The 13,274-nt window shown below is 39.4% G+C and overlaps 1 protein-coding gene across 9 annotated transcripts in view; it reads right to left on the bottom strand.

The window, feature by feature from the left end:
• Nucleotides 1–3,195: 3,195 nt before the first annotated feature.
• Nucleotides 3,196–13,274, bottom strand: part of CHD9 (chromodomain helicase DNA binding protein 9) — an 86,537-nt gene continuing 76,458 nt past the window's right edge. For 7 of the 9 annotated variants that reach the window (XM_074551213.1, XM_074551216.1, XM_074551214.1 and 4 more), the window contains 6 exons: nucleotides 12,752–12,920; nucleotides 11,685–11,824; nucleotides 10,970–11,191; nucleotides 10,050–10,178; nucleotides 7,936–8,040; nucleotides 3,196–6,654 (listed from right to left, as the gene is read on the bottom strand). In XM_074551213.1, coding sequence (XP_074407314.1) covers nucleotides 5,788–6,654; nucleotides 7,936–8,040; nucleotides 10,050–10,178; nucleotides 10,970–11,191; nucleotides 11,685–11,824; nucleotides 12,752–12,920 — 1,632 coding nt within the window. In that variant the 3' untranslated portion in view covers nucleotides 3,196–5,787. Of the gene's footprint in view, nucleotides 6,655–7,935; nucleotides 8,041–10,049; nucleotides 10,179–10,969; nucleotides 11,192–11,684; nucleotides 11,825–12,751; nucleotides 12,921–13,274 lie in introns of those variants that run through there. The other 2 variants (XM_074551217.1, XR_012582506.1) reach the window with 2 other exon arrangements.

Genomic DNA, 13,274 nt, shown 5'->3' with positions numbered 1-13,274 from the left:
CGCCGCGCCCGCTCATTGGCCCGCGGAGCGCCCGCCCGCCCCGCCCACGCGCAGGCGCACGGCGCGCGCTCCTAGCACGCAGCGTGAGACGCGCGCGCGGCACGGAGCGGGAGCGCGCCCGACGCGCGAGACCAGGGCGGGGCGCGGGCTGAAAGCGGCCAGGGCCGGCAGGGGCTGGGCACAAATATACACAAATATATTCACAAACATATATACAAATATGTACACAGAGTGCGGGGTACGGGCTGTACACAAATATATACACAAATATGTACACAGAGTGCGGAGCACGAGCTAGACAGAAATATGTACACAAATATATACAAATATATACACAGAGTGCGGGGTACGGGCTGTACACAAATATACACACAAATATGTACACAGGGTACAGGCTGTGCACACACAGTGCGGGGTACAGGCTGTACATAGTGAGGGGTAGGAAACAGAGACAGAAATAGCTCCCACTGGTCAAGTCCCAACCGAGCAGAGAGAAGGCTGCCAAAAATAAGATTTAAGTCCTAGGGCAGGTAGGTGTCAATTAAGTGATCAGTAAAACAGGCTGCACGTGATTGAAAGAGATTTATTGACTCTGCCACCTTGATTTTGTATTACTGGTATTTCATGAAGGCTGAAAGCTTCAGGGAAAAGGAAATGTCAAGAAAGGATGATCTGATTGACCTGAGATGTGATTCAGGACACAAATCCACACTGATACCCAGCACTGAGAACTGCAGAAAGCCCAAGCTAACGCTGGAAGATGGTGATGCCAGCAGGGTCCCCCCACCCCAAACCTGCAGCCCCCAGACTACCAGGACAACTTACAACATTAAAAACAAGTGATTGGGTTGTATTTCATCTTACATCTTTTATTACAACACAGAGGAGCTGTGAACTTTGCAGTGAGGCCAAGTTCCTGCTCTGAGTTATGCAGAGCATTGATAGGAAGCTCTGGGCCACCCAGAAGACTATGTAAATAATGTAGAGCTTTAAATTTACAGTATCTGCTAAAACACAAAGCAACAGTAACTTATTACAGCATTTAATTTGTACTGAGAAATATTCATCTGCTCTCCACTTCTCCCCTCTTTCCCTCTCGCTCATCCCCCATTAAAAAGATGCAAGAATAATAAAGTTATCCTCATATGCCATGTTAATTATTTGAATGATTTTGACTACTGCTAGATGCAAAATCTACCAGTATGACAAGTATCAGCCACAAACACCCTCTCAGCCCCAGTCCCTCACAGCTGCTTGGCTAGCCCCCAGTAACACACTCTTTTTACTGTCCTGTAGTCTCAGAAATCTTCCCCATGAGCATGCTCTTGCCCCTGCTTTGAGCTGCAGCACACAGGTCAAACACTGTCAGGCAGAGGAGCTGACAAATCAAATGCTTTTATTGTCTGAGAGCAGAAAACAGTGTGAGGACTGTTAGCAGTTTTGGTGAGCACTAGGGAAAGTGCTCTCATCTCTCTGGATGATGACACTGTACCTGTCAGTAGGATCCCAAGAATTTCCCAAACCAGCCTCCCTTTGATTCATGAGACCTTACCTGGAGCACTAATGAGAATTGTGCACTGTCAGGTCTCGTTCACACTGGAAGCACACAGGAGGCAGAGCAAACAAATCCTCATTTCCCAGTTTAACTTCATGAAGGATCTTGGGAATTACATTTTCCTTCCTTCCTTGCATGAAAGAACCTGAAAGGAGGCAGCATTCAATAAAAAAAAATCATGAAAAGAACTTGGAAAGCTGTTATCTTTATTTTCTTTTCCTCTAAATGTAACAAAGAAATTATACTGCCTGTTTGTGTAACATTAGGGACATTTAGATAAGCCAGGACAGTTATTTTGTAAACTCCCGTGGCTACACCAGAACAATTACTCTGCTCTACAGATAACACCACCAGCCCAAGGTCCAGCAATGCACAGATGTAAAATTTTAAATGTTGGTCAGCTACAGCAGTGTAAATCCCACATTGCACTGAAACAGCCTGCTCATGTGGAAGGTAATGATAGGTATAATAGAACTACATCAGAACCTGCCTATAAAAGTAGCTGTTAGTAACTTGCACGTCACAAATAAGTTAATGTAACACTACCCTGTAGATCCCTTTATATTAACTCTGAACACCAGGCACATTTCATCTTGCTACAGCTTGAATTAGACCTTCATCAAACCTTCATTTTAATGGGTGATCAGCATGGTCACACTGAGCAATCCATGAAAAATGTATTACTAAATAACATGGCACAAATAATTTTCTCAGACACAAAATAAAACAAATAGGACAGGACTTTTCCCTGGACACCTTGTTAAGAGGCTTCTCTAATCACCATACCCCACACATACAGTTTGGAAAAATTTCAAAGGAGTGCCAGAAACTAACCACCAATATAGTGCCTAGATCACCTTTCTGGGGAATATTTCCACTGAAAAATAGATCCTTATATTTAATTTATAGACCAAGACGGCTGGATTCCAAAACTAATTTTAAAAAATACTGTTAGAGCTTTTGCAGGACTTCCATGGAAAAGAGAAGTTGAGAACAGAGGTCATGTACATGTGAACTTCTATCGTCTGTGCACACATCTGCAGAAGCTCAAAAAGGATGATCAGGATCTGAAGACAAAATTCAGACTGAAATAAATAAGGATACCACTGAATCATTGAAATGCAATGCCAGGTGTCAGAGGACAAGCAGGAGACAACTTGGGTTCAGGAGCAATGTCTGTGCCCTGTGTGAAATACATGCAATAGTTAAGTGCTGTGTACACGATTAAAAACTTTAATAAAGATGTGGAAAGTAATGCAAAATTGTTTTTTTTGTTTTAGAAAGAAGACTGAAAAGATACTTACTTCACTGCCAACATGCTTATTTAAAATTAAGGCAACTTTTGGCCCAGAACCTAGACCATACATTCTTTTCCATCCATAAGTACTGAAGGGTGGGAGTAACAGCTGGTTTGATTGTAAGATAAGAGAATTAGATTCCCAGTAAAATTATACAAGAGTAAACCATGGTCTTGGGCAGTAGGTGTGTTATGTCCTTGGCTTGTCTGCAGGGTTTTTTAAGGTCTTAAGAATAATTTCAGTTTTAAAACTTAGCACTGAAAACTTGAGTTTTGCTGCTGGAAGATCCACGTTTAATCCTTACACAGCATTACTTTCACATACTGAGGCCGACATCACGGGTAGTCAAAGAATATGTTTAATAAAAAATAATTAAACTTCCATTTGCTCTATAGAACATCATAGAAAGTAATTCAATAAATTACAAATGACTTTTTAAGACGCTTGTTCAACTACAGAAAGCAAATTCAGACTACACAGAACACAACTGGCAAATATTGCAAATGTCCAAAAAAAACCTGGACTAAGACTTGGATCATGAAGCCTGAAACAAGGGATAGAAATACAAGGCAATAACAGCTAAGGTTTTTTTAGTAACTACCAACACACACTTTATCATCACCTTGGATATCCTTTTAATTTTAACTTCAGTATTAGTGTAATTCTACTGAGGTTTCCTTATAACCCTTAACTTTATACAACCGTATTTGCATATAGTTTAGCTGATAGTGGGACACTTTTTTCCCCCTCTGGATCAAACTGATGAAAAATAACCCAAATATAATTATGTTCAAGTCTACACCAGCCTTCATTACTTGAAACTGTAATTGCCTTATTACATAGAAAGAATCACTAGAACAGTAACCAAACTTACTTGACCATAATAGGAAAATACTTTATTTCATAAATCTGATATAAATTAGGTTTTAGCCACAAGATTTAGGACTTGTTTTGTGGGGGAAGGGTGGGAAGTGATGGTATTGTTGACATACTCCATCAGCAAATGAAGTTAATAACTGCTTGTAAAACTTTGGCTATTTCATAGATGCATCCTAGTTAAATAAAAGTGCTATATTACACAAAGGGCAAAATATTAAATATGAAATACTTTTTCTTTTAATGACGAAAAATTGGCTACCCCCTTCTCTTGGCAGTTTTTGATTTTCACTATTGCTAAGACACTGCATGAAGGGCCAAAAATCAGAATACTATCTGGGAAAATACGTTACCAGCACAATCCAAATGGTACTTGTATAATTGTGTAATTACATCTAATACTGCTTCTAATCATGGGGCTAGTTATTTTGCACATAGAAACTTATATTTCATTGGTAAAGTTCTTGATAAAAAACAACACAGTTGTTTTACTGTACAAGCAAGCAACAGAACTATATCAAAATATACAGTTTTTGTTTTTTATTTTTTAAATTTATCCCTTTGTAAAGCTTTTTCCATGACTTTCACTAGTACCTGTATCTGTTTTCTCTCAACACTTGCCTATTCTTGGACCGCAAATGATGTAACCAAGGTCACCTGAAGTCTCAGTCAGTTCAGAAGTTCTGTAAATGTGAATCTGGGCCTCGACTGTGTCAGAGTAATAGCAGCTTAAGAAGAAGGAGGAATCATATCACACATCAAATCTTAGACAGATTTTATATAGTAAAGGGTTCTAAGGATTTGGACTTGAAACGAGATGCCTTATGCCCTGTTACTGTGGTTTCTAGGAATAAATTTGTCTTCCTTACTATTCAAAGTGCTTTTTTCTTTAGTGGGTAACTCAGCATAATATATGAAGTGATATCCCAATAATGATTTTGGATAATGTTTAGTCAGATTTAAATCTGCAGAGAAGTTTAAACTCAAAAGGAGTTCAAAACTATCTGTACTTTATTTACCATTATTAACTGGGAACTCCAGGAGGTTTTATGACATAAAACACAAATAGAAATCTACACAAACAAAGCAAACAAACAATTTTTACATGAATTATGCAGTGTTGAAAGGTCTTTTCAGTGGCACTTTATGACAGTTTGCCTCTTCCGAGTCTTGGGGAAACTACTCCTCATTTTGGGACTTTGAATTCTGCAGAGGGAGCCCAAAACTTTGCAAGGTGTAAACTAAATAGACCTACATGGTGCCAAGTAGCATGAGATGAGACAGCTTTTGCTTTATTTTCCCCTTACTGCTGTCAAAGAGAACAGCTGCAATAAGGGGGAAAGAAAACCCCAACAGTCTTACCTCAAGTAACTCAGATTTTAACATGCTATACAGGATGTCTTTAAAAAACAAAACAAAACCTGAAAACAAGTAATAGAAACCAATGTAAACTTCCTAAACTAACTCAGCTGAGGTAACAGGTAGCCAGTTTAATTGGCTAATTGGGAAAAATTTATCTTCTTTTAAACACACTTGTACCTGAATTGGAAACAGCAGTGCATCACAACACTAGAGCATTTTCATGTAATTAAAGCAATGGATGGTGATGTAGATTCTACAGCTTTCATGACATTCATTAGCTGCCCAAATTATTGCTGAGTTTTGATCTGTAAATTATAAGTGTCAAGGAGGCTGTAAAACTATATTCAAATTAAATCAATAATATGCATAAAGTATTCTGTGTTCACTGCAAATATATTAAATATACAGCTCTTACTTGAGCATTATTTTCATAAAATTAACCCCCCAACAAAATTATAATGCCTTTTGTTGTAATTTTACACCATTGTGTATTTGATAGTACATACAAGTTCAGAAACTTATGAACTTCAAGAAATATTACATGCAAAACGTCTCTGAAAGCAGTTTGCACTTCTAAACAAATACTGAAATGTTCGGTCAGTAAATCATTGATGCACTCAACACTGGGTTATTTACAATGAAATAATTAAAGAATAAATTCAAAATCAGTTTATAATTTAAGTGCAGAGTCTGGGGTCAGTCTTCATCGCTCGAATCCGAATCCTCAGATGAAGACGATGTACTGTCAGATCCAGATGAAGCATCTGCTTTCTCTGAACCCTCATCTGTGCTGTTTTCATTGTGAGAGCTTGGCTCTGTTCCCCCTTTGTCTTCCTGATCTCTAACCCTAGAATTTTCCTCCTTTTCTTCTGTGGGCTTGGCTGAGCCCGTGTCATTGCTTTCACTGTTCTGTACATCAAAAATATTAGACTGAGACAAAGCTGGGATATGAAGATTAAGGCCTGGAGTGAGAAGCATCCCTGGGTAAAGTATGTTGGACAAAAGTAAAGGGTTAAGAGAGAGAGGATTGGCAGCTGCGGCGGCAGAGGATGTCGAAGGAGAACTGGAAACAGAGTTTTCACCACCAGTGTCCGTGTTTTGGTCTTCTGTCCTTTCCTTCTTTGCATCCGTCTCCTTCGCATCGTTTCCCTTTTTCTCCTCCGAAGCGGATTCCGCGGACTTTGCCAGGAGCCCTCCCATGCCCAGCAGGTTCGGCAGCCCGGCCATGCCCGACAGCAGCATGGGGAACATGGCGGCCACGTTCTTGGCCTCTCCCGCGGCGGCAGCGAGGCCGGCCGGCATTCCCATGAGTCCCGCCGTCACCTGCAGCGACTGCAGGTTGTGCAGGTTGTGCTGCAGGGCCTGCAGGCCGGGCAGCTCCACGCCGGGCAGCAGCCCGTTGGCCAGCAGGGGGCTCACGGACACGCCGTGCGCCGAGGCCGCGGCCGCGGCCGCCGTGGCCTTGGCGATCTCGCTCTTGGGGCGCCTCCCCCGGCGGCTCACCTCCTCCCGCACCACCGGGCCCGTCAGGATGCGCTCGAACATCCCCTCGGGGAGGAAGCCCTGCAGAGACACAGCGGCACTTTAGCGCGATTCGGGATCTTCGGGATGGCAAAGGAACAGCAAACAGAGCAGTAGCTCCCTGGGATTTGGGCTGACTCTGTGCTACCGCATCCCAAATGTCCACAGCCCATCTCCACTGTGAGGGCTCTTCCCACACCCTCTGCTACCCCACCCTTCACGGCTTCCTGGCACATCAAGCCAAATAGAGCTAATTATAGGAGCAAGCTCCATCTAAGATCTAAACCAGCATTGCTTTGAAATATTATCTCACAGCAATCACTTGACAGTTTAATTAGTTTCCAATTTAAAGTTAAATATGTGTGATTGCACACAGACCAACAATCCCTGAGCCCTTTTCATTTTTGCTAGTGTCTCTTTAATGTCCTCATATTTCATCTCATCCATAAACTGAAGAAAAACCAATAAAGAATCAACCTGAATTTGAATTAAATTCTTAGTACTTCTATTTAAGATTTGTATAGTATCCCTTCACCACTTTAAGACCTCCTACCTAACAACAAAGAATTGCAATGAATACCAATATTCCCTTTAAAATGTGTTGTCTTGAAATTTCCTTTTTAAAAAGGCAACCATAAGATCAAATATAACTCAACACTATGGTACAACTGCCTTTTTTCCCTAGCAAATAACTCTGATTTGTATTAGCTTAATGCAACCAGAGCAATTCAGAACTCAAGTTCTGTTCCTCTCTACTGTAGATAACTGCTACTTTCTCAAAGTAATTCTGCTAGTATTTATACCTCTATTCAGAGGTATACACTACACAATACAACTTCTTTAAGTTCAAAATATGTCCTTATTTTCAAGGCAAGACTAACTGATAATATCCTCACTATCCTGATTTATCAAAGGTGCATGCTAAAAGTAAAATAAATATTTAAAAATATTTAAAGATTTTTTTTTCCCAACTGAAACTTTAGAGAAAGTATTCTCTTTCTTAAATGATTTCTTGGCTAATATCTTTCCTAAAAGCCACTGGACTATATTTAAGACATGAGAAGTCACAGTATTACAGCATCTTCAACAAAATCTCTAATTTGGGGTTGCCAGTCACTGTTCCACCCCTTTCTCCTATTCCAGTTGTGCCAGCAAAGCATTTACTGAACTGAGCTGGCAGAAAGCTGACACTGACTCATGTTTGCTGTTCATGTAATACCAGAAACGAAAATCACACCTCTTGGCATGCAGGTCTTTTCTATTTGCCTTGTTTCCTTTCAGATACATTTCATGTCATGGTTATCTTATTCTGCAAATACTTACAGACTGTTTTACCACGTCTCCCCACTCAGGAGCCACTCCATACTCTGGATTTTCTTTCAAGAATCTGCACAAATCCTTCAGAGGGGGAGCAAATGCACCCCCAACCTGAGAAGCAGAAGATAGAAGTCAGTGAATTTGTGACAACTGATAAGAAAAAAGGCAATATTTGTGACAACTGATAAGAAAAAAGGCACTGTTTCATTTTTTTACCTTTTGGATTACATAGTACAAATAAAGCCTCACTTCAAGTTATGGAGCATGATGCAGCTTTTGGCTGACTCCTGGTGATAGATGTGTATGTGATTTGTTCTGAATCTACTAAACTCAAACTCATCTATTGAACTCAATTCAAGACTTCAGTATTTGACATTCCCACTGATGTTTAATACTTAATATTTATTTAGACATGCAATGAATGGAAGAGCAACCACATGAACAGAGAACAGTGGTCCAAGTATTACCAAGAAGGTTGTAAGTACAACCCTGTTAAGCTTTTCCTTTATTCAGTATATAAATCCTATTCTCTCATCTCAGTCAACTTCTAAAAATATTTAAGAGGCTCTGCAATCATGAATTAAGTTCCTGAGGTTTTTTTCATGCACAAAAAGCCAAATTAAAGTTACTAAACAGCATATCCTAATAAAAGCATATAAGCAGGAAAGTAAGGTTTTTAAATTAATGAGAAGAATTATTCAGATCCAGAAAGAAAAAGAAGAAAATTTTCCACTTTCTGCTTAACTTTCTCTATAAACTGCAACTTAAACTCATATTTTCTAGGCTACTTTTGGTCCCTCACTCCCTACTACTCAGAAATATTACAGAACTAAAAAAGCAAATGAGAAAAAACAGGTTTGGTGATACACAGAAATTGGAGACAACTTATACATGGAAAACCTGGTATTAATCAAGTATCCAAGCACCAGCTATGGAGTGGAAATCTGAGAGGAAAAAAACCACCATGAAAACACAGGTTTTCACAGTAAACAGAGATCATATCTTTCATTCCTTGATCTTCAACTTTGACAAGATCCCTCAGGGCACAGCTCTTGAAGAGCAGCCACAGATCTCAGTTTCAAGAGACTCACAACCATTCTGGTTCCCCTTCAGAGCTGCTGTCTCAATACACTGAAGAGATTAAAGACTCAAATTCTGCCTCGCTCTCCTGTACAGATGGACAAAGCTCCTGACCTTAATATAGCAGCATACAAGCAAACCCCATCCTGCTTCCCTTGTAGCTGCTCTAACAAAAAGAGAAGCAGGCAGTGCCACCAGGGAAAGGGAAAATGCTCCTTACATGGACACAACAGCTCAAAGATTCCCCCTGGGTTGCTGCTCTGGTGCTACACTGACATTCAAAGACACCATCAAACACATCTGGCCAGATCTGCTCAACAGACACCAGGGATGTTCTGCATGCTTTTCTTGAATATTGCCTTTAGCCTTCCCCAGAGCCTGTTCAAATGCATTGTGCTGTTCCCAAACTCTGACCACCTGCACAAAAATTCAACACCTGCCCTCACATCTTCCACTGCTGCCTTTTCACACAAGAATTCCCCTTCTCCTTTTGTTCTCCTGTTCCCCCAACATTTCACCTAGAAATGTGACTGAGCCAATACTACTGGTAGATCCAGAAAGGGCAAATGGCAGACATTACTGAAAAAAGCAAAAAGCAAAATCATCCAGTACAGAGGATTGCCTCAATTCCAAAGGACAAGTTTCTATGGCAGATATATTACCAAAACAATTTTGTCAAAAATAGTAATGAGAAGATCACAAAAAAATCTCAAACTTCTGACAAAGTTGCCACTTTGATAATGGATTTTGAACATTTATTTTAGTGGCCCTGCTTCTGTCTGAGTCAATGGCATAAACACTGCACCATACCAAGTGTTCAGCTCAATAAACCATGGGCTAAGTTTCTATCTGTGTCTTACATATTTTCATAGTAGCAAAAGATTTACTAGAAGATTGTAACTGAAATTTTTGCTCTGTGCCAAAGCTTTAAAACAAAAACCTTTCATTCGTTAACTGGGAAAATTTTAGCAAGTGTAGTTCCTCATCTGGAGTAACTTTTCATTTGGGGAGTCTGAGAATGGGAACAGTCTCATGAATACCTTTCTTGCATTTCTTCTATTTATGAGCTGAACACGTTCTTCACCAGTTAAACTGTTAACATCCAGTTTGTTGGGGTTTCGACAACGGTGTCGTTTTTGTTTGGGCCTCCCATCGTGCAACTGCATCCTCTGTTAGAAAGGAATTAAAAAGCCAATTATCCTTCTGATATAACTGCTTTTAAAAGTAAGATCTCTGTGCATTCTCTTGAGTCAGGCATTAATTTGAAGCCAACTTCAACTTCAGAAATATTTTAATACCAGTACCTATCCACTAATCACAATCATTGAATAAGCAGTCCAGTAAACATCACTACATCATCTCTCTGATGCCTCTGCCCATTGCTTTACTACTTTTTCAGTTTTTAACAATGCTTTAACTGTCTGGAAGATGACTGCTGCTTTGTAATACCTTCATGGAGAAGGAAGGTTGTTATTCCAGATACCACACATATGATTTTCTTACTTTAAAAAATGTCAAATTCAGAAGTAGCAGCATGAGAAGATCATACCCACACAAACACCACTACCACAGCACTGTACTGTAGGTATGAGATGCATTCCACAGTAAGTTCTTTAATCCTTTTGCACATCACTAAATATGCTGTTACACATTTTCAGCTCCTATCATCAGTACCAAGGTAATGTGAGTTTTCTTATCCTAGATAATTTTTAAATAGTAAGTGAAATCATATAAAGATCAAATGTCTTGATTTGGTGTTGCTTTTCTTGGCAATTACATTTGTGAGACAAAAGGAAGGCTTGGAGACCTCACACTGTAAAAAGAAATGGAAATTTTCCTTTTTCTATGTGGAACAGAAGAACAAAGAAATAATTCCCTGTAACACAGAATGCAAACCAAAAATACACAATATGTGAACTATTGTACTATGTAGCTAGGGAGAGGTGAAAGAAATACTCACAGGAATACAAGCTCCTGAATCTTCAACATATCCAGGATGTTCTTTAAGCCACCTTTCTAAATCTTTTCTTTTAGGGGCATCATCACCTGCAAGCCTTGTTCCATCTTTTAGGTTAATAACAGGAACTGGGCTCTCTGCATCGAGCACGCCTTGGGACTGTGTGTAGGTGAGTGCTGGGTTTATTCCTGCAGCAACCTGGCAGGAGTTAATACCTGGATTAACCTGGAGAAATTAAAAACATCTGCTTTATTGCACTGAAAACAAGCCATCACAATTAGTTCTTGTATGAGTCAATGAAAGGCACAGTTTTGCAGATCAAAAGGACTCACACACTCACAAACAAGGACTTGCTCATGCCAAAGAAATCCCTTCAGGACACTGCCCAGTGAGGTATGTCTAAAGGTTGCTATGTCAAGCAACAAATTTTTAATAATACATTGTTAAAGATCATCAGAAATCAAGTTACATTTTAAAAACAGTTATTGATGCTGTATTTATCTGATATTTAATGACACTCCACCAGTTTTAATCTGTGTAATCATAAACTATCAGCAAAAAATATCCCAAACCTGAAAGTTTTGACTACAAGCTTTTGTGGAGCAGGGACAGCTGGCTATGCTCAGTTAAGGCATTAATAATAATAATAATAATAATAATAATAATAATAATAATAATTTTGATCTTATTTTTTGGATACAGAATGAAGTTTACTTACATGGTTAGGCTGTTTATTTCTATTCATAAAGAGGACATCAACTCCCTCCACATTCTTCCTTCTTCCTCGTCTCTTTTTGACTACAGGCTGACTGTCAACAATGACTCCATTGGCACTGGCTGTTAAGTGACTGGAAGTACCTAATAAATTATGCAATCAAACTTGTGTCAGTGCTTGTTTTATAACGAGAAACATGTCTGAATACAGAAAGGAAATAAAATTATTTTAATTATTGCAAATGCATGCAATTTCTACATGTAACAGCTAAGATAAATTGCCCTTTGTTTTATGATTGCTTAAAGCATCATAAATATCAGGTTCTGAAAGCTACTTTACTATGAAAATTTCATTACTGCCCCTGCACCCCCTCCAAATTTATCCATATAGGGATTATTGCTACTGACAACTGTTGATATCATATACACAGAGAGGCAGACATCCCAAAACAAATGTTTAGCAAGACCTTAATGGTTTGTTGCAAAATTTAAGCAGATGCTGGTCTAAGTTAAGCACCCATTTCTAATAACTTCTAATATTTTAATCCAAATGTTAGCTCCTCACTTCAGGCTCATTTGTATTTGTCAGAGTATACCTACTGTTATCTTGTTATGAAACAAGCTGTAAGTTTTTGGCTATAAATCAAAAATTGATTCCAATTGTCCTCCATGGCCTCTTCACATGAGACACAAGGAAGATCACCAAGAGTCTGAATTGGCAGAGGCATAAATCTGGAACTCTTCATCTTTATTTACAAAGTAGCCACATTAAGTTCTGAGTTAAACTGATTACTGTCAGCGTACAGTGATGCACTCTATAATTATTAAAATCATCTTTGGAGGGGGTTTACAGTGTATAATGGCATCATTCTACTCAATTAACATTACAGTAATTGACACTATGATAAAGCACCATGTGCTCCAAACTGGAGAATGTCTCCACACTGGAGAGAATTTCTCCAGGCTGCAGTTTGCAAACATCTCTCTCCATTGCCAGCTCACGGACATCAACAGAAGAACCCAGCAGACTGGATACCACATTGCCCTTCTCCTTTCTGACATGTTTTGTACCTGATTTGGGAAGTGATTTGGGGAAGTTGACAAGGCTGGTTTCTGAAGCGTTCTGGAGCTCACGGAGCCGAGCCAGATATTGCTGCTGACCCAATGCACCCTCCTCGCTTTCAAACGGCCTTTTCTGAGACAGTCCCTGCTTCTGAAAAGTCAATTTCAAACCACCTTCCTGTTAAATAAATGCCAGGATTAGAAGAGCTTCTGCTGAAGCAGAAAGAACTACTTCACAATCAGGATTTCACATACAGTTACTCCAGCAGAATTGAGAAAGAATGAAAACACTGTGTTAGATCTTGTACAATCTTGTTCTTCCATGTAAAACCAGAATATGAACAGAAATTTCATCTGAACTGAAAAATCCAGACCCTGGTAAGGTGTTTACCTCCTGAATCCAGTCCTAGACCCAACTACAAGAGCAAACAGTCACATATTTTTATGTGCTACAAATAGGTCTCAAACTTCAGATAAACAAAATGTTTGAAGCTTCTACCCTGCATTTAAACCAGGAAATTTTCCTGTAATC

This window comes from Zonotrichia albicollis, chromosome 13 (genome assembly GCF_047830755.1).
Source record: "Zonotrichia albicollis isolate bZonAlb1 chromosome 13, bZonAlb1.hap1, whole genome shotgun sequence".
NCBI classification, from domain to species: Eukaryota; Metazoa; Chordata; class Aves; order Passeriformes; family Passerellidae; genus Zonotrichia; species Zonotrichia albicollis.
This window is presented reverse-complemented; position numbering and strand designations above follow the sequence as displayed.